This window comes from Kogia breviceps, chromosome 9 (genome assembly GCF_026419965.1).
Source record: "Kogia breviceps isolate mKogBre1 chromosome 9, mKogBre1 haplotype 1, whole genome shotgun sequence".
Classification (NCBI taxonomy): Eukaryota; Metazoa; Chordata; class Mammalia; order Artiodactyla; family Physeteridae; genus Kogia; species Kogia breviceps.
The window spans coordinates 12,023,433-12,046,969 of record NC_081318.1 but is presented as its reverse complement, the minus strand read 5'-3'; the positions used below and the strand labels follow the sequence as shown (position 1 = coordinate 12,046,969).

The 23,537-nt window shown below is 45.2% G+C and overlaps 1 protein-coding gene across 8 annotated transcripts in view; it reads left to right on the top strand.

The window, feature by feature from the left end:
• Positions 1-23,537, top strand: part of EPHB6 (EPH receptor B6) — a 53,603-nt gene that overhangs the window by 20,905 nt on the left and 9,161 nt on the right. For 3 of the 8 annotated variants that reach the window (XM_067041960.1, XM_067041961.1, XM_067041956.1), the window contains exons 1-3: positions 14,767-15,035; positions 22,828-22,900; positions 23,178-23,376. In XM_067041960.1, coding sequence (XP_066898061.1) covers positions 23,277-23,376 — 100 coding nt within the window. In that variant the 5' untranslated portion in view covers positions 14,767-15,035; positions 22,828-22,900; positions 23,178-23,276. Of the gene's footprint in view, positions 1-14,765; positions 15,036-22,160; positions 22,306-22,827; positions 22,901-23,177; positions 23,377-23,537 lie in introns of those variants that run through there. The other 5 variants (XM_067041962.1, XM_067041958.1, XM_067041957.1 and 2 more) reach the window with 4 other exon arrangements.

Genomic DNA, 23,537 nt, shown 5'->3' with positions numbered 1-23,537 from the left:
CTCACTGTCACGGCCTCTCCCGTTGCGGAGCACAGGCTCCAGACGTGCAGGCTCAGTAGTTGGCGGCTCACGGGCTTAGTTGCTCCGCGGCATGTGGGATCTTCCCAGACCAGGGCTTGAACCTGTGTCCCCTGCATTGGCAGGCAGATTCTTAACCACTGCGCCACCAGGGAAGCCCTAGAAGAGAGCTTTATTCAGTCTAAACTGAGGACTATAGTCTGGGAAACAGCCTCGCAGCAGCTTTGAGGGGACGGTTCCAAAGAGGTAGGAGAAGAGCCAGTATATATACACTCGAATTCTTCCGTAGTCAAGCATACATCCCTGTGAAAGATTACTGATGATCACAAGATCTCGAGTTAATGATTTTAGTGTTTTTCTTTGTATGGGAAGATGCAAGAATCTGAGGTCACTGAGATTCTTCCTTAGATATGCATCTTAACTTTGTAGGAGCCAGAGCCTGTAAATCCAAAGAATAGAATGCTTCATTCTGTTTTCCCAGCCTAAATGCCCCTCAAGGCACACTGTTGTGGGTGACTGCGGTGAATTGCAACTTAATGCTTTGTATAACTGGATGAGCGACACTCTTTCCTTTAATGGTTAAAACAGATGTACAATGTATGTTTGACAGGCCATAAGACAGGCTGTTTTAGTTAGCATGGCGTTCAAGCCAAATTATGTATAAGCCAGAATGACTTCCCCGTACCTGAATATGTGAAAATTTCTTCCATCAAGGGCAAAGACAGGGACCTTAACTGAATTCTAAGTCTCTTTTTTCTTTTCAGAAAAGTTTGAGGATATATTGTATTCACTGATTAACAAAAGGATAAAATGGAAAAATCAATGAGAGAGTCACTGGAAGTAAAAAACTATGACTTAAATGAAAATTTCAGGAGAAAAGCTGCAAAAAAGTAGGCCACCCCCCAAAAAAACCCAAACACATTAAAAAGATGAAAAGCATGTGGGGAAAAGTTTAGCAATAATGGGTACATGTTTTTGACATATATTCATAAAGTTGTCCCTGTGTTAACTTGAGTGAATGATCCTAAAGGAAGTCTAGGAGCTGTTGCATAATGGTATCAAGCAGGACCATGCCTAGAACCCAGAGCATCCCCTGGGATGCCTGGTAGTACCCCTCTATCCAGTATCCCTAGATAATGAAAACTGCAGCATCCCAGTGAAGCCAGGACCCCACAGGCTCAGATCCTCTGGGAATGAAGGTGTGATTCATCCAACCAAAAAAGAACTCTGTCTTGCTAAGATGCTGGTGGAGGGTAAAAGGAAAATGGAATTTGGTGCAGGGTGGGGTGTGTATAAGAAGGGTGCGATGACTGTTCATTTAGACTTCATGACCAGCTATGGAAGCAAGGACTGAGGCAGCCATGTTTTGCGTTATTCACTGCTTTCTTTTCCTCCCTTCCCTGCGACATACACATAATGGGAAGAACTCTGGAACAGTGGCTCACATGTTAATTTTCAAGTATGTCCCACTCAAACCACTATTCTATCTGCTAAAAATTAGATAGCTGCCTTCTCTGATCCTTGGACTGTTGCATCCACATAAACAATCTCTGATTTCATAAACCACCAGAGGATACCAGGGTAACTTTCATGGCTATAACAAGCAAACTCTAATACCCATTTAAGGAATATTTCAGAGACCATGGAGTTGTTATTTTTCTCATCTGCCTTTTAAAAAATGTGACTTCCAAGATCATTCTACTCATTTATATCAAGTCAGTAAACAGAAAAGAGATCATAGATGAAGTACATCTGCTTATTAAGCTTCTTGACCAGGAGGTGACACAGGTTACATCTAGTTGCAAATATTGAGGCAGAACTCATCACCCGACGCCTCCCCCCTGAATTCTCTCCCTTCAGCGTTACTGTGTCTTTTTTATTTCCCCAGATCCTCCTCCTTCTATCTCAGAGTGCACATGAAAATCTTCAAGTGGCCCTCCAGGCAAAGCTATATGGTGATTTTTACATTTTAAAAAAAGGAGCACAGGTACTAACAGCCTAGGACCATGATCTTAAGAACAGTAACTCAGGTACTAACAGCCTATGACCATGATCTAAAGAACAGTAACTCAGGGTCTTTGCATCCTTTTTTTAAAGATACATGCCCTCATCCGCCAATAGTTTCTTCAGGGATCTGGTTTGCTTACAATTTTGCTTCATTAGTAGATTAGAAAGAAAGTTACCCTTTAACATTTTAAATAAGACAAAAATAAACGTTGGGACTTCCCTGGTGGTCCAGTGGTTAAGACTCCACGCTTCCAATGCAAGGGGTGCTGGTTCAATCCCTGGTCTGGGAACTAAGATCCCACATGCCTGTGGCACAGCCAAAAAGTTTTTGTTTTAAATCCTTAATGGATTTTCCCTTAAGACTCCTGGAAACAAACATAAGGGTCCTGCCCAAGGTAGAGTAACACTTATGACCATGATATACCCTCCTTTTGGTAGAATAGGAGCCTGCGGAGATCCAGCTGTGAGGCCACCACCAACACCTCTGTTTTCCTTACCCACCCCACCCTCAATGATGAAGCCAGAGACAGGAAGTGGTGTTGCTGACAGCTGCATCTTTGACCAGTACCTTTTATTGAGAAGAAAGCATGATTTCCTTTGACAGCTCTTTTTTTCCCTTTAGTATCCTGAAATTTCCATCTAATTGCTATTTTAAAAATAATTAAATACAAACCCCTAAACACTCACCCCTTTATTATGTAAAGCAATTCAGCCCTGCCCATGTCTCTATACTCAAATTTACATGTGCAGATAATAGCCAAAAAAAAAAGTGACAGCAGTGACAGCCCACCTGATTTAAGCCCTGGATATAGGGGGCAGCTTGGGAACAGTCTGCTGTATTTGAGCACGCGTGTTGCAATTGCTCTTACCCCAGATAGCTTACCAATACGTTTCCTCCAAACAGCACAACAAAACAGCTTTCCCTAAGGAGAATTTTCAAACCAGCTGTTAAGAGGAAAAAAACCCCAAACATTCTCCGTCATGTTATACTAACTTCTACTGTTTGAATGTTGTTCTCTGCCAACCAGTTTCTTAGCAGCCTTTTTTGGAAACTATTCAATGACATTTAACAGATGGAAAAACCCTAGATCACAGAGAAAGACACACATCAGAAGCACACACACACTTATCAGAGTCCCAACAAAAACAGTCTTAATCATTTATTTACAAAGACATGAACTTGTTTCTATTTGGAAAAATAGACAAAGCGACACAAGTGGAGAACACACGTATTAATAACAAAGCAGATTAAGAAGGAATAGGCACGTAGTAAAATACCTTCAATATAGTTAACGTAAACTAGAGAAATTTCCCGTTGTAAGTAGCACTGAATCTACCAGCCTCACCACCACTATCATTACTACTCGAAAAAGAAAACGCAGTTGACTAGAAGGAGAAGTGGTTTTTAAATACGCTTACAGAATAAATTTTGTCAATATCCTGCCAGGTATTCAGCATCTAAATCATTCACCGAAGAAGCTATTCTAAAATCTTAAACTTTCTAGTCAAATGAGAAAAGAAAAGTAAAAACAGGAGCAAACCGCGCTTTTTTGTTGTTCATCCCTTGAACCATTAATAGTTGCAAGAAAATTTATTGCAAATTATTAGGCATAGAAGTCCATCATATTTCCCACTCTGTTAATTTATTTGAAGGCTGTTAGAAGACATGTAGATTCTCAGAGGAAACTTTGTTCACTTACCGTGATTATCAGTCTTCAGGTGAATCACCTAAAATCAGAATGTGTTGCCGTGTCCCTTCCAAATCACTTAATCCCTACCAAATTCCGATTAAAGAAAATGACGGCTCTTGGAGACCATTAGGAATAATGATCTCTTCTACAATCTATAATTCGATCATGGATAATTATGTGATGTAACAATAGAATAATTAGGCTTCCTTCTCTCTCTGCATTTGTGTGTGGCATAATCATGCCACATTTGCTAAATTATATTTTTTAATGACCTATTACAATTAGCTCTATAGGGCTTCCCTGGTGGCGCAGTGGTTGAGAGTCCGCCTGCCGATGCAGGGGACGCGGGTTCGTGCCCCGGTCCGGGAAGATCCCACATGCAGCGGAGCGGCTGGGCCCGTGAGCCATGGCCGCTGAGCCTGCGCGTCCGGAGCCTGTGCTCCGCAACAGAAGAGGCCACAGCAGTGAGAGGCCCGCGTACCGCAAAAAAAAAAAAAAAAAAAAAAAAAAAAAAAATTAGCTCTATAAATGTCATAGCTAGGAAAGGTTTAGATAATTGCGATGCATGTGGTACTCAAGATTGTATTTTAGTTTCCTTCCTTAATACTGGAAAAATTAATTCAATAAAAACTTTTATGCCAAATTAATTCAATGGGCTAGACACGGCTGGGAGATAAGTTAGCAAACCTGACATGGAAATCATTATGGATCACACAGTCCTGGAGAAGAGAAAGACATTCCTCAAAAACTACACAGATAAATACATATTTACAAAGTAGGATAAAAGTGATGAAAGAAAAAGCATAGTCTACTGTGAGTGAGTATAATAGGATTTCAGAAGTTTTCCCTGAAACAGCCATCTGTGAGCTGAGATTCTTTAATTGTTATAAAATATACATAACTCCACATTTATCATTTTAACCACAATTCAGTGGCATTAAATACATTCACCACGCTGTGTAGCCATCAGCAGTATCTATATCCAAAAATTTTAATCTTCCCCAACAAAACTCTGTACCTATTAAGCAAAAATTATTCCTTCCTCCCTCCCTCCCAGCCCCTGCCAGCCTCTATTCTATTTTCTGTCACTATGGATTTGCTGCTTCTAGATGCCTCATAAAACTGGAATTGTACAATATTTGTCCTTCTATATCTGGCTTATTTCCCTAAGCATAATATTTTCAAGGTCCATCCTGGTAGCATATGTCACAGTGTCATTCCCTTTTCTGGATGAATAATATTTCATCATATGTATATACTACCTTTTGTTTATCTGTTCATCTGTTCCCTTGGATTGTTCCTACCTTTTGGCTATTGTGAATAATGCTGCTATGAACATATGTTCTAGTTCCTGCTTTCAATCCTTTTGTGCATATACACAGGAGTGAAATTGCTGGGTCGTGTGGCAGTTCTATGTGTAACTTTTTAGAAAACCGCCAAACAGTTTTCCATAGCTGCTGCATCATTTTACATTCCCACCAGCAGTACACAAGAGGTCCAACTTCTCCACATCCTTACCAACACTTATTTTCCATTTTTAAAATTATAGCCATCTTAGTAAATATTAAGTGGTATCTCGTGATTTTGATTTGCATTTCCCTAATGATGAATGATGTTGAGTATCTTTTCATGTGCTTATTGGACATTTGTATATCTTTGGATAAATGTCTATTCAAGTCCTTTGCCCATTTTTGAATTGGGCTGTTGGGTCTTTTTTGTTGTTGAGTTTTAGGAGTCCTTTACATATTCTGGATATTAAACGCATACCAGATATTTAATTTGCAAATATTTTCTTCCATTCTTTACATTATCATTTTGGTTTCTTGATATTATCCCTTGATATACAAAAGTTCTTAATTTTGATGAAGTCCAATTGATCTTTGTGTGTGTGTGCCTGGCTTTTGGTGTCATGTCCATGAAATCGTTGCCAAATCCAAAGTCACAAAGATTTTCCCCAATGCTTTCTTCTAAGAGTTTTATAGTTTTAGCTCTTAAGTTTAGTTCTTTGATTCACTTGAATTTTCATATATAATGTAAGGTAAGGGTCCAACTTCAGTCTTTGGCCAGTTTTTCCGGTGCCATTTGTTGAACAGATTGTCCTTTCCTCTTTCAAGGATATTAGCACACTCCTCAAAAATCAATGGACCATATATGTGAGGGTTTATTTCTGGGCTTTCAGCTGAGATTTTTAAGAATAAATAGGAGTTACCTAGATGACAAAAGAGAGAAAAATCCCTCTAAGTAGAACGATTAGTTTAAGCAACAGTAAGTGTTGCCTTTCTTTTCAAGGAATGTAGCATTGATATCTCATTTTTCTATTCCTCTTACACATACTGCATTAAAGTAATCTGGTTTTCTAACATCTCTTGGGGGGATACTTTGAGCTATTTACTTTACTCTGGGGGAGTCTCCAGCAGGATAACACAGGGTAGCACTAAATCTACTCTCCTTCTTCATCTTGTAACCAAAGTGATACATAAATATGCCACTTTTTTTTTCTTCTAGTATCCAACAGGTAGTGGTGATTCAGAAAAGCACAACTCAGAAGACAAAACATTAATTCTCATAAAAAGTACAGAACAAAATTATAAGGAGAAAGAACCTAATTATCTAACAATTAGTAAAGCCCACCTTGCCCATAATAAAATTAGTAATTACATTATTATGAACAGCAGTGTTAGAAAAGCTTCTAGGCAATTAAAAAATTTGTCGGAGGGAAGAAAGGGAAAGTTGGTGTTGTTGTAGGAATTTAATGAGCGTTAACATGGGAAATTTCTGTAATTTCCACTAGTTTTACTTAACATTCTACATTATCTGTCAAATGTCTCTACTTCATTCATCTATTTTGAATGAAATGAATGAATATAATCCAGTTAAGAAATGTACTCTATTTTCCAACATGGAAATAAACAATTTCATGTTTTCATTTAAAGTGATCAACGTCTTTAAGCCTACATTTTTGTTGAATTTGAATGTGACTATCCCATGATTTTTTTAAATCATCTCCCCCTTTCACACTGCATCCTGTTGGGTTTATAATAAATAAAAAGTGAGCTCAGTTCTAAGCTTTATCCTTTTCCATGATTGCTGCTTTAGCTGCACAAAGACTCAGATGAAGCTTTTGAAATTATTGCTTGTAAGAGCCTAATCAATTCTGCAAGCAAATTAGCATCTTTTCGCATCTCTCCTTGGGTTGCAAAGGTGCAGGGAAAGAGAGGGGTAGAAGAAGAGGAGAGGCGGGCAATGGGAAGGATAGCAATGGTCTCCTTCCGTGTGTGTGTGTGTGTGTGTGTGTGTGTGTGTGTGTGTGTGTGTGTGAGAGAGAGAGAGAGAGAGAGAGAGAGAGAGAGAGAGAGTGTATTTAAACTCCATGGTTTAAATATTTCAAAATTATATATTTAATTTTAACAGTATTATTTTGTACTGTTACTGATGGTTCCATTTTTATTTGAGAAATTAAAGGGTCAAGTGCCCCCCCAATACCATCTCATTTATATAAATATTTCCAGAAATGCAAAAGACAACAATTCATTATTTAAGTATATTACAAAATGTGAAAGAGACTTTTTGTTACTTGCTACCTGAAGAACTTTCACAACATACTTATTCCACTGACTTACCATGGAAATTGTTCTAGAATACAATGCTTATTAGGACAGTGTACTTGGTTTGACATCTGTCACTTTAATTATGTTTTCCACATTTTTTTTTTTTTTTTGCGTTGCACGGGCCTCTCACTGTTGTGGCCTCTCCCGTTGCGGAGCACAGGCTCCGGACGCACAGGCTCAGCGGCCATGGCTCACGGGCCCAGCCGCTCCGCGGCACGTGGGATCTTCCCGGACCGGGGCACAAACCCGCGTCCCCTGAATCGGCAGGCGGACTCTCAACCACTGCGCCACCAGGGAAGTCCATGTTTTCCACATTTTAATGCTTCCTTGTTATCTTTTGTATATTTTGCCTTTGCATGAATGAACCATATCCATTTACCTTTATCTTTTGTCTATGGTTTGTAAGGTTAACACCCTATTTTAAAGATAATCTTACATGATTATCTTAAAACATTGAAAGCCTTTTAACCTAATTATGCCAACAGTAACGATTGACTTCCTTTGATGATGTCAAGGAAGTTAACACTGATGACATCCCCATCTTTGCTATTTCCCTTTCATACTTTGGATTATACTAATCTAGAGTTTAAAATCTCCTTTCAAAAAAAAACTTTCTTTTATATTTACATTGAATATTTTACTTTTGTTCCCATAATCACTCTCAATTACTTAGTGTTCCTCTTTTTATTGCTTAGTGATTTGCAGGTTTGTATTTTGTTTTGTATTTTATTTATCCTACAACTTTAGTTTCAGTGATTATAACCACTTTTTCTCAATCACAGCTTTCATAATGAAGAATGAAATTGCTTATTCATCTCTTAATTGTTCAGAGTACATTTGCAGTGTGTCTTGCTGTAAAAGAGACTTGAGTAGTAAATGTTCCAAGAATTTGCAGGTCCGAGAATGACCTTATCTTGCCTCTTGAAAAGAATAGGTCCTGAGCTGGGAATATAATATTTAAGTCTATATTCAATAGAGAAGTATGAAGCTGCAGGTAACAAAAATCACAATTACAGGTTTTTGGGTTTTTTTTTCATGTAACAAGCAGTATATGTGGTGGCTGGCTTTGGCTCAGCTGCCAATATGGCTGCTGCAGCTCCAGCCACCATGTCTGTGGTACAGAATAATGGTCCCCAAAGATATCCACATTCTAATCCTTGAAATCTATTATGTGAGTGCACATGGCAGTAGGGAATTAAGATTGCATATAGAATTAAGGTTGCTAATTACCTGACCTGGAGATGGAGAGAATTATCCTGGATTATCTGGGTGGATCCAATATAATCACACAAGTGATTATAAGTAGAAAAGGGAGAGAGAAGAGAGTCAGTGAGAAGAACTCAGCCCAACATTGCTGGCTTTAAAGACAGAGAAATTCATGAGTTAAGGAATGCAGTGGCCTCTGGACATTGCACTAGAGATGTCAAGGAAACAGTGCCTCCAGAGGGAACACAGACCTGCTTACATCTTGATTTATTTTTTCTTTTTTTTTAGCCCAGCTAGACCTATTTCAGATATCTGACCTCCAGAACGGTAAAATAATACCTTTGTGTTGTTTTCAGCTGCTAAGTTTTTTGTGGCATTTGGTAGGAAACCAGTACAATGTCCAAGGGATGATTTCAAAGCAAGACAGACGAGAAAGGGCCACATCAGCCAAATCTGTGCCCTTTTATCAGAAATCCAAAAGCTTTCTCAGAAGTGCCCCAAGCAGAATTCTATTTCCTTCTCATGAAGCAAAATTAGGTTTGGGTATCCACTCCTGACTGTAAGAAAGACTAGGAGGGCAATTATTTAAGCTTCTCAGCCTCAAGATTTCAGGTAGCTAACGAGAAGAGTTGGGAATGGCTTTTTGAAGCTGATCAATAGTGTTTTATCCTTTTCTTCTGAGCACTGTGAAGGTATTATTCTACAGCTATGGACCTTCTCATTAATCAATGCCCCAGAAAAGGAATATGAACACATCTTGACTTTGACTCTTGTTAAAAATGAACTGTGTGTGTGTGTGTGTGTGTGTGTGTGTGTGTATAAATTTATAAGGTACTCACTGGAAAACTTTTACCAGAATATATCTTGGTATTGAGTTCTGCCTATCAGTTTTGTTAAATTGTCAGTTTCATGAGTTTTTTTTAAAGTTAATTCAACTATGTAATAAATATTCATTAAGTACTTAGCAGTGGACTTCCCTGGCAGTGCAGTGGTTAAGAATCTGCCTACCAGTGCAGGGGACACGGGTTCGAGCCCTGGTCCGGGAAGATCCCACATGCTGCGGAGCAGCTAAACCCGTGTGCCACAACTACTGAACCTGTGCTCTAGAGCCTGAGAGCCACAACGAATGAGCCCACGTGTTATAACTACTGAAGCCCGCACACCTAGAACCCATGCTCCACAACAAGCTTCCCTGGTGGCGCAGTGGTTGAGAGTCCGCCTGCCAATGCAGGGGACACGGGTTCGTGCCCCGGTCCGGGAAGGTCCCACATGCCGCGGAGCGGCTGGGCCCGTGAGCCATGGCCGCTGAGCCGGTGCGTCCGGAGCCTGTGCTCCGCAACGGGAGAGGCCACAACAGTGAGAGGCCCGCATACCCCCCCCCCAAAAAAAAAAGAGTAGCCCCCACTCGCCACAACCAGAGAAAAGCCCGCGCACAGCAACAAAGACCCAATGCAGCCAAAAATAAAATAAATGAATTTATTTTTTTTTAAAGTACTTAGCCTGTGCCAGATACTGAAATAAATTTAGTTAATTTTTTATTTTTCTTCTCTTGTGTTTTTAATCTGTCTTCTCTTTCTGGTATTACTGTCATTTTAAGGTTAGAATCCCCTTTTGTATTTTTCAGATGTTTTATCTTCTCTGTTATTTAAAAAATAATCTATTTATGTCTCACATGGAATGTCTTCCCAGGTTCATGTTATATTTCACTGGTTTGTTTTTCCTGGAGTCTTAAGTCAATTTTTTTCTTTCTGCATGACTGAGATTTTATTTTGGCTATAGTGCTTTTCTTTTTTTTTTTCACACTCCCTTTTCATCCCAACCTTTAAAAATAGTTTCCGTATCTGCTTTTAACTCACTAAGAATATAAAGTGAAAACCTTTTCTTTAAACTCTTACATCATTACTCCTTTTTCACTTTGCCTCAGATTTTTAAAAGATCTCAAGTTTTGTTGTTGTTTACTAATTATTAATACCGACTTGCTCCTTTTGTTACTGGTGCTTAAAGGTCTGATCGGATAGACTCCAGAATCCCATACGAATGGAGAGAGAGAACTGTTGTCTAAGACAAGGGAACATCTAGCAGCCTGAGAACTAGGAAATGCTCCAGCCACATCTAGAGCTAGTGGCATATCTTGCAGCCATGAAGGTCACCCTTCCTATTTTTTGGAGGGGGATGTGGATGTTTTCAGAGAACATGGGCTGGGACCACAGCTAGAGGACAAGACTGCATGTGACTGGGAGAGCGGGCCATGGGGTCATCTGCTCCGTGTTGTAGGTCATCGCGCCCTGTCTGGATCCAAAGGGAGAAGACACAGCATGGACAAGGGAAGGGGAAGAGCGGTGGTGTACACTTGTCAACCCTGACCCGCACATGCGGACTGCCCCAACTCTTATTAAAATCTGGAGTGTTTTCAACTCTTCTGGTTTATATGAGTAACTGCAGAGGATTCTTCTTTTGAGGTGGTGTCAAATTTATTCTAGTAAAAGGAGGCGCCTAGCATTCCATTCACTCCATTAACTTCCTAGGAATCATCTTTGAACTTTAAAAATATGTATTAAAGATGATGGCCTGGAGGGGTGGGCTGCAAGGATGTCTTATGAAAAGCCTCCGTCTTCATAGATTGCAGGAAAAGTAGGTAATTGTGATCATCTCAGCTCATTTGCGGTGGAGGCTGCTGGTTGCTTGTCTAACATTCTTTCGCTTCTCCTCTCTCACTAACAGATCTTGAATTTTATTTGGTGCACCTGTACTCTCTGGCCAATGATATACAAGAAGTCACTGGGTAAAGCCCCCAGGAAGGATCTTTAGAGAGTCTTAACTCAGCTGAAACTATGCCCTTTATTCTGTGCCCATCTTCGATTTCTTGATTGAAACTAATAGACCTTATCATTGGAGCTCTGGCTGATGGGCCGACAACCTGAGAAACAAGCCTTCACCCTAAAGGTGGAGGGGCAGAAACCTAAGTCTTGTTGACCTGGGGCTGCCATGGCATCCCTGAATTCCTCGAGTCGCCCCTTACATGCAGCTGACATCAATTAAACATCCTATCAGGAGAGAAGAGCCTTTCTCTTTCTCTCTGTGCACTAATACCTCTGAATGTCTTTTTATTATCGTTCAGTTAAAGTAATGCAAAAGTGTAAGACTCTGATGGGTAAGCTTTGAAGATCACTCACATCCAATGAGCATTCAGGGTATCAGTCACCACTGGTGTACAAATCAGTTGCAAACTAGGTTTGTCTTTCAAACAAACCAGTCCTGTAGGTTTACTCTAGAAGTTTCTAAAGAGAAAAAAAAAAAAAAAAAATTCGGCGTTTGACACTTTTATAGGCCAAAATGTTTGGAGACCCGACTCCAGCTTTTGGAAAGACTGCCCCTAGAGGCCACAGAGCCTGGAGACAGTTCAGGGACATGCCAGGGACCCTGTGAGCTTGTGCATCTGGAGCTGTAACTCATGTCTTGGAATAAGAGATCTGGGGGCTCAGCAAGTTGCTTTCTTGCTTTTTACTAGAATTCTTATCACTGAAATTACTTATAAAGCTCTTTGTTTATAATATCAGCTTGCATGAGCCATTCTAAGGGGAAATAAAAAAGACGAAAATTGCACATCCTTGGGGAGTGACAGATGTTGGAGAGAGAGAAAGCCAAGAAAGAGGCAAAAACAGAAAAACAAAACAAAGCAAAACCAGAACCAGTCAAAAAGCCATCTCAGATCACCTGGAGTTTTCCACTCAGGATCTTCTTTTGGCTCCAAATTTACATTGTAGATGGTTGTGTCCCAACATAATGACTTCTGTGAGCTACAGACTTTATTAGGTCCTGCCCTTCAGCACAGAGCAAATTTAAATACTATTATTATTATTTTTTAATTAATTAATTAATTATTTGCGGTACGCGGGCCTCTCACTGTTGTGGCCTCTCCCGTTGCGGAGCACAGGCTCTGGACGCGCAGGCTCAGCGGCCATGGCTCACGGGCCCAGCCGCTCGGCGGCATGTGGGATCTTCCCGGAACGGGGCACGAACCCGCGTCCCCTGCATCGGCAGGCGGACCCTCAACCGCTGCGCCACCAGGGAAGCCCCTAAATACTATTATTTTTTATTCACTTATTGTAAAACACTTCTAAGCACCTAATGTGTGCCAGGCACCGAACAAATTTTAGAAAGGATTTATGTCCAACTTTAAGAAGGAACTTATTACTTTGTTTTCTAATAGCTGCAGATGGCAGCATCACTTAATGCATTCTGTTGCTATCCACCTGCTTTTAAAATTTAGTTTGATAACACATAGGAGATTATGATACGGGCAATTGTCATCATGAATTTAAACCTCCTTGCCTCCAGGGTACAAGGGAGCTTTCTTTGAAGACCGGATCCCTCTCAAATATTAACAAAAGGAAAAAAAAGCTAATTACATAAGCCTCAGACAACAAAAACTTAATTTCATATTATAGGCACCTAATGGGTGGTATAAAAAATGAGCTTTGTCAGACAGTAGAAAGGAATAGAGATATTTTTTGCTATAATGTCAATATATGATGAATTGCAAATTACTGTTAGAACTTCTGGGTTTTATAAAGTTACTTCTATGTTTTGGTTTGATTGATACTTTTATTTTTAACATAATTTAATCATATGCTTTTTTAAAAAGTTTCCAATATACCCGTAGCTTTCTGACAATCAAATTATTACTATATCTAGGATCGTGAGTTATATAACATTGCATATAAAGCCAGGTTTCTCCACAGAAGTCTTTCAAGGTCTTGGGGAGAACTGATTTGGAAATGAAGGCAATTCTCTACCACTGAGTTTCAGAGCAGAGAGAAGAAACAGATAAACCCACCAATGTGAGTGGACTTATTATTTGGATGTCCAAATGCAGAATCCCTCAACAGCATTAGGCTTATTAATTGACTCAGATAGTGAGCGTAAACAAGCCCCTTGCCCAGTGGGGACTAGTTCAGTCGCCTTTGTCTTTCTTTATATCACTCATTCGGTCAATTCATTAAAGCCTGTGTTTCTCCCAGGTGCCTCCTAATGAGTTTCATCGTTCTGCTTACTGTGCTTGTTGGCTCACAGACCTCTTTCACAATTTTCTTGGATTTCTGAATGTCCTTAAGTACCAGTTTTGACCAGCCCATTTGCAGCTAGTGCTTTAATAAAGGTGTCGTGAATAAATAAAGAACGTAGGAGAATGATGTGGGACAGGGTAATATGGGAGGCTGGGGGTAGGGGAATAAGCCAGACTCCCTGATACTTGTGGTCTTTGAAAGAGCCAGCAGGTGGTAGCAACACTTCGCAGCAAGGCCTCAGCTCAGTGCTGTTAGGACCGGAACAATAGAACCCCAATCCTGTCCCGGGTTTGAGAGGAGGCTACGGGTGGGCAGAAACCTTTTTTCCTCGCGGCGCCCCCTCCGTTCCTCAACCCTTCCAGGCACCCGCTGCGAGTACCTTCCACCGCCTCTCATCCGTGTGGGGAATTTCTCTCCGGGGAGCGGGCGAGGCAAGAGGCACCCAGAGGTGCAGCGACTTGCCCGGCAGTGTAAGCTCCTGGCACCGACCTCGGAACCTCCCCTTCGAGACCCAGGCTTCCCTGCCCTTCGGAGAGGATGGAGGGAGGGCGGGTGGAGTCAGAAGCCCCAGCTGAGCAAGATCCAGGGTCATCAACGCGGAGAAGAGCTGAAGGCTAGATCAGAGCCCCTTTCGTACCCTGACTGCCAATCCACCCCCAGCCCACCTCCGCACCCTCTAAATTCTCAGTTTGTCTTTCCCTCCACCCCCTTCTCCTTCTTTCTCTTTTTCTCAGCTCACGCCCACCTTAGTTCAAATCTGAGTGGGAACTACAACAGCGGGTTTAGTTCCTGGAGTTGAAGCAGAAAAGCAGGGGAGGCGAGGGGGCGCGGGTGCCCCTGCCCTGCCCTGCCCTGGGTACCAGTGGCGCAGCTCTCCGAGCGCAGGAGCCCGCACGCGCCCTGGGGGCTTTAAACAGAGCTCCCGGCCGCCCGGCGGGCCGCCTCCCCCAGCCCGGCCCGCGCGCCATCCTCCGCGCCCACGTCCCCTGGGCAGGCCCCGGGCGAGCCCCGCGCGCCGGGGCCGCGGAGCGGCCGCCGCGCACTCGCCGCCGAGGCCGAGAGGGCGGGCTGGGATCCCCGGAAGAGGGGAGAGAGAGGGAGGGCGGCCGAAGGGGCCGCAGAGGGGGCGGGCCGGGCGGGGAGGGACTCGGAGGGGGCGGGCCGGGCTGCGCTCTCTCCAGCCGCCGCTCGGGAGCGGAGCAGCGGGCGGCGGGACCCGCGACCCAGCGCGGCGCCGGCGAACGCGACGCGGGCCCCTCAAGATCCCCGGCGCCCCGCCTCCGGAGCAGCCCCTGCCGCCGCGCGGACCCGCGCCGCGGAGAAGGTTGGTCCCTGCACCCGAGCGGAGAGGCGGGCGGCCCCGGTGAGCGCCCGGAGCCCCGGCCCCAGCGCGGGGCCTCGCGGGGCGCAGACCTGCTGAGCCTGCGGCCGGCGCGAAGGTGAGCCCGGGGGTCGCAGGCGGCGTGGGGGGCCGGGGGCCTGCGTGCCTGGGGACAGGAATTCGGGTTTGCAGAAGTAAAGGGGCCCTCCAGACAGGGCCTCTGCAGATCCGGGGGTCTTCGTGGGGGAGTGCCGAGTCTCCGTCCTCAAAGCGAGAGCGGGGTTCGGGAGGGTTGCGGACCCGGCCAGCCTGGCTCCCACCCCACCCCCGCCTGTGACGAGCCGTCAGTGACACCCCATAAGCCTGCTGCTGCGATCCCCCACGGTGTTTCCAGAGACACTCGGTTGGCTCTGATATAGGGGTTCCCGATCTAGGGGTCCTGGAAGAGGCCGGGCTCCAGCCTGCTGAAGAGGGTTGCCCACCCCTCTGACTCCAGTGGCAGGTCTCCAATCCCGGTGGAGCTGGGAGGAGCAAGGAGGTTGATCGCACACCTGCCCCCGGCTCCCCACAGCCTATCCTGCTCCCGCAGCCCCATCACCACCCATACGCCCTGGAGTGGAGGGAAGGCTTGGTTCCTGCACCCCAGCCCCGACCCCCAGATTACAACCGAAGTCTACTGCTTGTTTCTGCCCCGGCTCCATCCCCTCGCTTTACATCTGGGAGCGTGGCCCTGCCTGCCCGACACCCCGACCCACCAGTCTTGGCTGTCTAGCACCCTCTCTCCTCCCACCCCTGGGGGAGCTGGCAGGGGCCCAGCGTAGCCGATGTTGTAATGTCCCTGGCAGTGCCCAGGGAGAGAAGTGGCTGGGCCTGTTCCCAGTCAGTTAACCCCGGGCCCTGTGCCCGCCCAGGGAACTTGACTCAGGCTCTAGAAGGAGAGATGCCCGTTTAGTGGGAGAGGAGCTGCGGGAAGCGGGCCGTCCAGGGAAAGTGCCCAAGTGATGGACACTGGGGCTCTGAGACTTGCCACGTGCTGTTCAGAGGGGCCGCTTGGCTCTTTCGGGGCAATGCACACTTTTTATTGCAGGAAGATTAGGGTGCGGGTTCCTATGTACGTACCTGCCCAGTGGCCTGGGGAAGAGAGGACTCCTTTAGAGCCTGTCGGTTCCCTTAGGGCGCAAGAAGGTGGCAGGCAAGGGCTGCTCTGTCATCGGAATGCCAGGGAGTAGCAGGCAGCGGTGGGCTGAGCGGAGTCTTCCGGGCTGGGCAGGTGCTCTCCCAGCGGGCCGCCATCTCCAGGGCTAGGCCCTTGGCCCTGTGTCCCCACCAGGCAGAACGGGGACGCTGGGGTTTGGGGGGCTCTGAGCCTGAGGTTTCCCGTTCTCTACTTCCCTGCGTACCTTCCTCTCCCAGCCCAGGTGTTTCCACAGGAACAACTAACTCCCCGGGCAGAGAGAGGTTGACAGCGCAACTAGGGGTGGAGTAGGGACAGACCCAGGGTGAGGGGGAAGGGCTCGTGGGCGTATGCCGGCAGCGTGAGGACCACTCGGGATCTGCAGGGATGTGCCTGCTGACACACACACACACACACACACACACACACACACACACACACACAGACACAGACACAGACACGACACACAGACACAGACACACAGACAGACACAGACACAGACACGACACACACACACACACACAGACAGACACAGACACACACACGAGACACAGACACACAGACAGACGCAGACACAGACACAGACACACAGACACACACACGACACACAGACACAGACACACAGACACAGACACACACAGACACACAGACAGACGCAGACACAGACACAGACACACAGACACACACACGACACACAGACACAGACACACAGACACAGACACACACAGACACACAGACAGACACAGACACACACGACACACAGACACAGACACACAGACAGACACACACACACACAGACACACACACACAGACACACAGACAGACACAGACACAGACACACACACGACACACAGACACACAGACACAGACACACAGACACACACACAGACACAGACACACACACGAGACACAGACACACAGACACAGAGACACACACAGACACACACAGACAAACACACACAGACACACACACAGACAGACACAGACACACACATAGACACAGACAGACACACACAGACACAGACACAGAGACACACACAGAGACACACACAGACGCACACACACAGACACACACACACAGACACACACATAGACACACACAGACACACACACAGACACACACACAGACACACAGACACATACACACAGAGACATAGACAGACACACACACATAGACACACACAGACACACACATAGACACACACACAGACACACACACACACACACACACACACAGTGCATACTCTCCTGCTCCACACTCATCTCACCTTATATACACTCTCCCTCACACACTCTCACACTTGCTCTCACGGGCACTGGTTCTGGCCCTCATGGGCTTTCTTCCACAATCTTCCACTTACTCATCTCTCCTGTATATGCACCAACTGCCCCAACACCCTCCCTTATGCCCTTTACCAGGGCCACGCATGTCCCCCCATCATGCACAGCCAGAGTGGCTCATTCTAAGTGGCTGTCTGGCTAGACCCAGACACTGCCTGCATCTTAAAAGCCTCCCCCAGCTGCACAGCCAGCCGGGGAGTGGGAGGCACATTTGTCTGCCTCTGCGTGCTCTGGGGGATCTTCTCCGGGGCTGGAGGCCTCCAGGGACATAGCACCGTCCTCTGCTAGGACAGTGTGCTAGCCAGTGTGTCCTAGCCAATCCACACGTTGGCTTCTCCAGCCAGGGCAGCAGGGGCTAGAAGCGCCGGGGGAAAGCTACCTCTCACTGTCTGCTCTGGATGCCTCCTTAAAGGCCGCTGGGATCCTTTTCAGGGCGGGTGGCCAGATCTCAAAGAGCCCTTCTGAGACCAAGGTAGAGATTAAGGGGTAGAGGCTGCAGCATTCAGCTGAGCAAGGATTATCCTGGAATTTCCTGGGCGTTTAACAGCTGCAGAACAGGACAGACGACAGGGCCTGGGGTGCTGACCCCTCCCACGCTGACCCTGCAGCTAACAGGTGTGAGACACACCAGCCACTTAAAACCATCGGCCTCTTTGCCCTTGGGACCTTCCCTCGCCCTGCTGGCCCCTGCAGGCTGCTCTGCTTCCCTGTCGGGGCTCACTTTGCGGGGATGCCCGGTGTGCGTTCCGAGTGTATAGCCCTCTCTGTCCCCCCTTTCTCTTTGAAGTTGGAGGCCTTTGCTTACAGGATGCTTGACATCCTGTAAGAAAAGCATGGCATAATCAGTGGGACAATTTTAACTTCTTGGGAGACAAGCTTAAAGACTATCCAGGGATAGAAGTTATTTTGCTTTTTTTTATTTTTATTTTTTGCGGTACGCGGGCCTCTCACTGTTGTGGCCTCTCCCACTGCGGAGCACAGGCTCCGGACGTGCAGGCCCAGCGGCCATGGCTCACGGGCGCAGCTGCTCCGCGGCATGTGGGATCCTCCCGGACCGGGGCACGAACCCGCGTCCCCTGCATCGGCAGGCGGAGTCTCAACCACTCCGCCACCAGGGAAGCCCCGATTATTTAATTTTTTAAAATTCACTTTGTGGATCGAGGTGCATAAATTATATTTAAGTCAGCTTGGTTGGTTCATAAATTATATTTAGCATTTTAATTTGAGCACAGTAAACTTCTTAAATTCTTACAGATTTACTCATTTATTTATTTATTTTTGGCTGTGTTGGGTCTTCATTTCTGTGCGAGGGCTTTCTTCAGTTGCGGCAAGTGGGGGCCACTCTTCATCGTGGTGCGCGGGCCTCTCACTGTCGCGGCCTCTCCCGTTGCGGAGCACGGGCTCCTGACGCGCAGGGTCAGTAGTTGTGGCTCACGGGCCTAGTTGCTCCGCGGCATGTGGGATCCTCCCAGACCAGGGCTCAAACCCGTGTCCCCTGCATTGGCAGGCAGGTTCTCACCACTGTGCCACCAGGGAAGCCCACTCATTTATTTTTAAATCTTTCATTTTTATAGATAACAGAACTCATAAGCTATGATTTAGAAGCTAAGATTCTACACATCTTTAATCTTTGCCATTTTGTGAAAACAAAATACAATCCTGATGCCTATGAAACTGTCGTGTTTTTGTAAACTAAAGAAATGTAGCAAGCTTGTGGCTCTCGTGTCAAAAATATATAAAATGGTATAACCAGAAGAGGAGCTGAGAAAAAAAATATCTGGTCATAGAATGCAATTTTTATCACAAGAAACTTTGTCTAATCAGCCTCATTTTCTGAGCTATCGTTTTACATCCACATTTCCGCTGCTCCTGGTGTTTTATATTTTTAAAACCAATACACATCTGCAATGTGACTGTGTTCCTGATGGAGATCAGTTTTCTGCTTTATCAGGGGTTAGAGGATTTTTAAACCGTGACCGATTCCTTTCATGAGCTGGAGGAGATAGAGGAATCTCAAGCAGGCCACAGGGAAGAGGGTGAGGGGCCTGGCCTTCCAGAGGCCCGCCGCCCTCTGTGTGGCAGCAGGGATGTGATTGGCTGCTCCCAGGGCGCGCTCCTGGACCAAATGCGGAAAGATGTCCTCGTCCTCAGCCATCGAAGGCACCTTTGAAAATCAAGTTCTAAGACCTGCTTGTTTTGTATTCTAGGCATGTGATGGAGCTGCGTGTTCTCGTCACTTCTATTTCCGCCTTTGAATCTTGTTTCAAAAGAATCTGCAGTGGCAGGAATTAGTTGACAGCAATTTCTTCCGTGTCTTAATAAAGTCCCCTCTATCCTTATTTTTATCCTTACCATAGAAGTACACTCAGTTTCTTTTTATACATTAAAAAATAAAAGACTTGGATTTATCTGCTTTGTTTGATACGTAAGAACTGACCTAACTTCCTAGTCTCACTCAGCAACAGTTTTTTTTCTGAGGAAATTTATTTATAACCTTCGGTCTTCTGGATCCGAATCTAAAAGAGGTCCTCATCAAACAGCAAAAGTACACTTCTGGGTACTGGAAGGTCCTCAACCATTTCTTTGTAATGAATGTCTTTGTTCTTCGTAAAATTTTAGAAAATTACTTGTGGCAGTCTGCATGTGATGTCTCCACTTTATTCTTTGCTTCCTGATTCCTCTTGACAACAGAAACTGAATGGATTTAGTGTGTTTTATCATTGTTTCTGCTCTTTTCTGGATCTTCTGGAGAGAGGCCAGCTTCATGTTGTCGTCAAGATGCATACTGAAGCTATGCGCACACACCCTATTGTAGCCACAAGCCACCGTGTTACTTGTGTTGTGGGTCATCAAAGCAAATGCTTGGCCATTCATCTTCTAGACTGTTCCATACTGCCCAGCTGATATGATCTGCAGCTCATCCTTTTCTCTCATGTTTGGCTGTCTCTCAAAAAAAATTCACTGGGCTATTCCGAAGTGTTCACTATTCCTTCTCCATGATTATTTGTCTAGTTATAAGCTTAAGAAGACATGGTACTTATAGTTTCTTCTTTGTACAGATTCCAGAATCCATCCATGTTCTAACTGAAAGAGGCTATTTTAAAGACTATTTGCTGGGCAAATGGTGTAGTAGCCTTCATTGTTTAAAGACGTTTTGCTGGCATTTTCAGTTCTTGATAACAGCCTTCCTAAAGACCCTGTGACCATTTCTCAAAGAAATGGTTGAGGACCTGCAAGTACCCAGAAGTGTACTTTTGCTGTTTGATGAGAACCTCCTTTCGATTCGGATCCAGAAGACCGAAGGCTATAAATAAGCTTCTTCAGACAGAATCTGGTCTGCTCTGGTGTGTCAAGCGTGCCTCCAAATTAAGTCATTGAGAGTTGGGGTGGGGTGTATATCTACGACATGAATTACTTTAGGATAGTTTTTAAACAGCCGTTGATTATGGGACAGTGCTTTTTACTTTACCATCTCCTGGTTCTGCTTGAAACATTTATTTTATATGTGAATGATTCTAGTGGCATTTGGGACAGTATTTGCAAAGAACCTCTGTTTCTTAAGAATAGTTTGCCCTATGGAAATGCTTCTTTTTCCCCCCAGCTTTAGTGAGATACAATTGACATATAATATTGTGTGAGTTTAAGATATACAACGTGAAGATTTGGAAATGCTCCTTACTTGCCTCCATAGGCTATAAATTGAACTCTCTTTTTCTCATATAGGGTTCTAGAGGCATGAAAGGTAAATTTCAGTGGCTACTTGGCAGACATCCACTACATGTCAGCCCATGCAGATGCAGAAATGGTGTCTTTTCATGAAAACCACCCGGAGATAACACTGACGGCTTCAGCTTACAGCATAGCCAGAATTAACTGAAAAAATTAGATTCACAGAAATCAAATCATGATTCTCATATTTATCAAAATTAAATACAGTTTAATTGCTTAGTTTCAGCTTCAGTGTGAAATGTGTAATTTTTAGGTTCCAACTTCCAGCTGACTTTTTTTTTTCTTACTCTCAAACTCGTGTCTTTTGAGAAACATGCCTCTTGTTTTCTTCTCAACAGAAATAAATGACCTCTACTGTCCATGCAACTCACAGACTTTTGAGACTCAGTCACAAGGAGACACGTAGCTCACCACTAACCTTAGACCAACCAGCAAAGAAAGGTCTGAGCCTGCTGTCTTCACCGTGACCCTGGAGGCAGCCAGGGCTCCTGGGCATGTGCTTGTGAGCCGCAGGGCTGTGCTTCTTCAGGCTCGGGAATGTTTTACATGAAAGCGTGAAATCATTTTGAGAGCATAAACACTATTTTGATTCGTTTTAGTAAACAGTTATTATTTATGGATTTGAATGAAATTTTAATGATTTCATTGAAAAATAATATGTATGCAAGAATTTTAAAATATAAAAATTTAAGGGGATATAGTGAGAGTAAGTGTCTCTTGCACTAGCCCCCATCCTCGCCCTCTCCCCTTGTTCCCAGGTTTTGTCTACCTTTTCTTAAAGATCCTCACATAGATATGTATACGTAGGTCCTTCTTAAGTTACCCATCAATCGGGAGCATACTGTATATGGTTCTGCAGTGGACTATGTACTTTCACTTGGATTACTTTCATATCCGTACATAAACACTAGCCCTCATTCCTTCTGAAGCTTGTGCCATAATTTTTTTAACCATCTTCCTATTGATGAGCAGTTACTTTACAGTCTTTTCCCTTACAAGCAATGCTGCAGTACATATTCTCGTTCGAACATCTGTGCAAAAGGATCCAAGTATCCGATACCTGAAGGATGACAGATTCTTAGAAGAGAAGCTGCTGATAGCCGTCACCGACTGCGCTTCTAAGAGGATACACCAACTTGAGCCCGTATGCGCCATGGATGCAAGAGACCCTATTTCTCATACCTTCCCCACCCAGGCATTGTTAATCTCGTAGAACAAAATGGCATTTCACTGGTGTTTCAACATGCCTCCCTTTCATTGTGAGCAAACTAGGGAACATCTTTTCATATACATGAGGCATACATTTATTTTTCCATAAGCCAGAGGAAAAATGTGCCCCTTGTGGAGAGAGGACCTTGGTTCCTAAAATGTAGGTATGCCAGACCTACAGAGCTCTATCCCTTCTCTGTCCCGGCTCCTTTATGGGATGGAATCTTTCCGCCTATGTTCTTTCCTGCATCTGCTCTCACACCCTCCCTCCCATCATACCTCCCAGCTCTCCTTCTTTGGTGCCTCTCGCTTCACTGCCTCTCTGAAATGTCTAGAGTATCCGAGTCTGATGGGGGTTGGGAGGTGTTGGGCAGGGGGCAACCGTGTGTCCCCAGGGAAGGAGTAGCTTCTAACTCACCCGTTTTTAATGAGAAGACTCTTCTGATTCTCTATGCAGGGTGGCCGTAGGAGGAAGGGAGGAGAGTAAATGAAGAGAAAGAACTTGAATAGCTCCTTCCAGAAGCAAAGGGGTAAGACTGGCCCAGAACTACCCGGTGCTCTAAAGGGGAGGGCCATGAGAAATAGATGCTCAGAGATGGGTCACCTGGGGGGTGTAAGGGGTGACCGGGCACATGGTCCTCCAAAATGGTGGACTTGACACAGGTCAGGAGAGAGTCAGCCACCTGCTGGCCTCACCCGTGGTTGGTGCTGGGGCACTTTGCGAGCCACAGGGGGAGACCCAGGGCCAACTCTGAAGCAATGCGGTTCCCTCCCACCGGCCTCCTCTGGTCCTTTGTGTCTCCCTAGGAAGCCAGCTTGGCTGCAGACCCCAGTCTTACGAAGCAGCAGCCCCACCTGGGAGCAGGGTGGTGGCCAGAGCAACGGTGGGAGCCCTGAAGATGCCTCATGGCTGCTGAGCGGGCTGCCCCGGCAGGGAGCAGGGTGGCGGGTATGGTGTGTGGCCTGTGGGTCCTGGCGCTGGTGTCCTCCGTCCTGGCTCTGGAAGGTGAGAGGGCGGGGAGAACGCCCCACCTGCCAGGGGAGAGCCAGCACCGATGGGAAGTGGAAAAGAAAGATTCAGAAAAGGCAGCAAAGGGTGAAGACATCTGATGGGGGAGAGGAAGGGGGAAGGTTTCAGAGAAAGGCTCCCGACAGACAGCTGCGCTC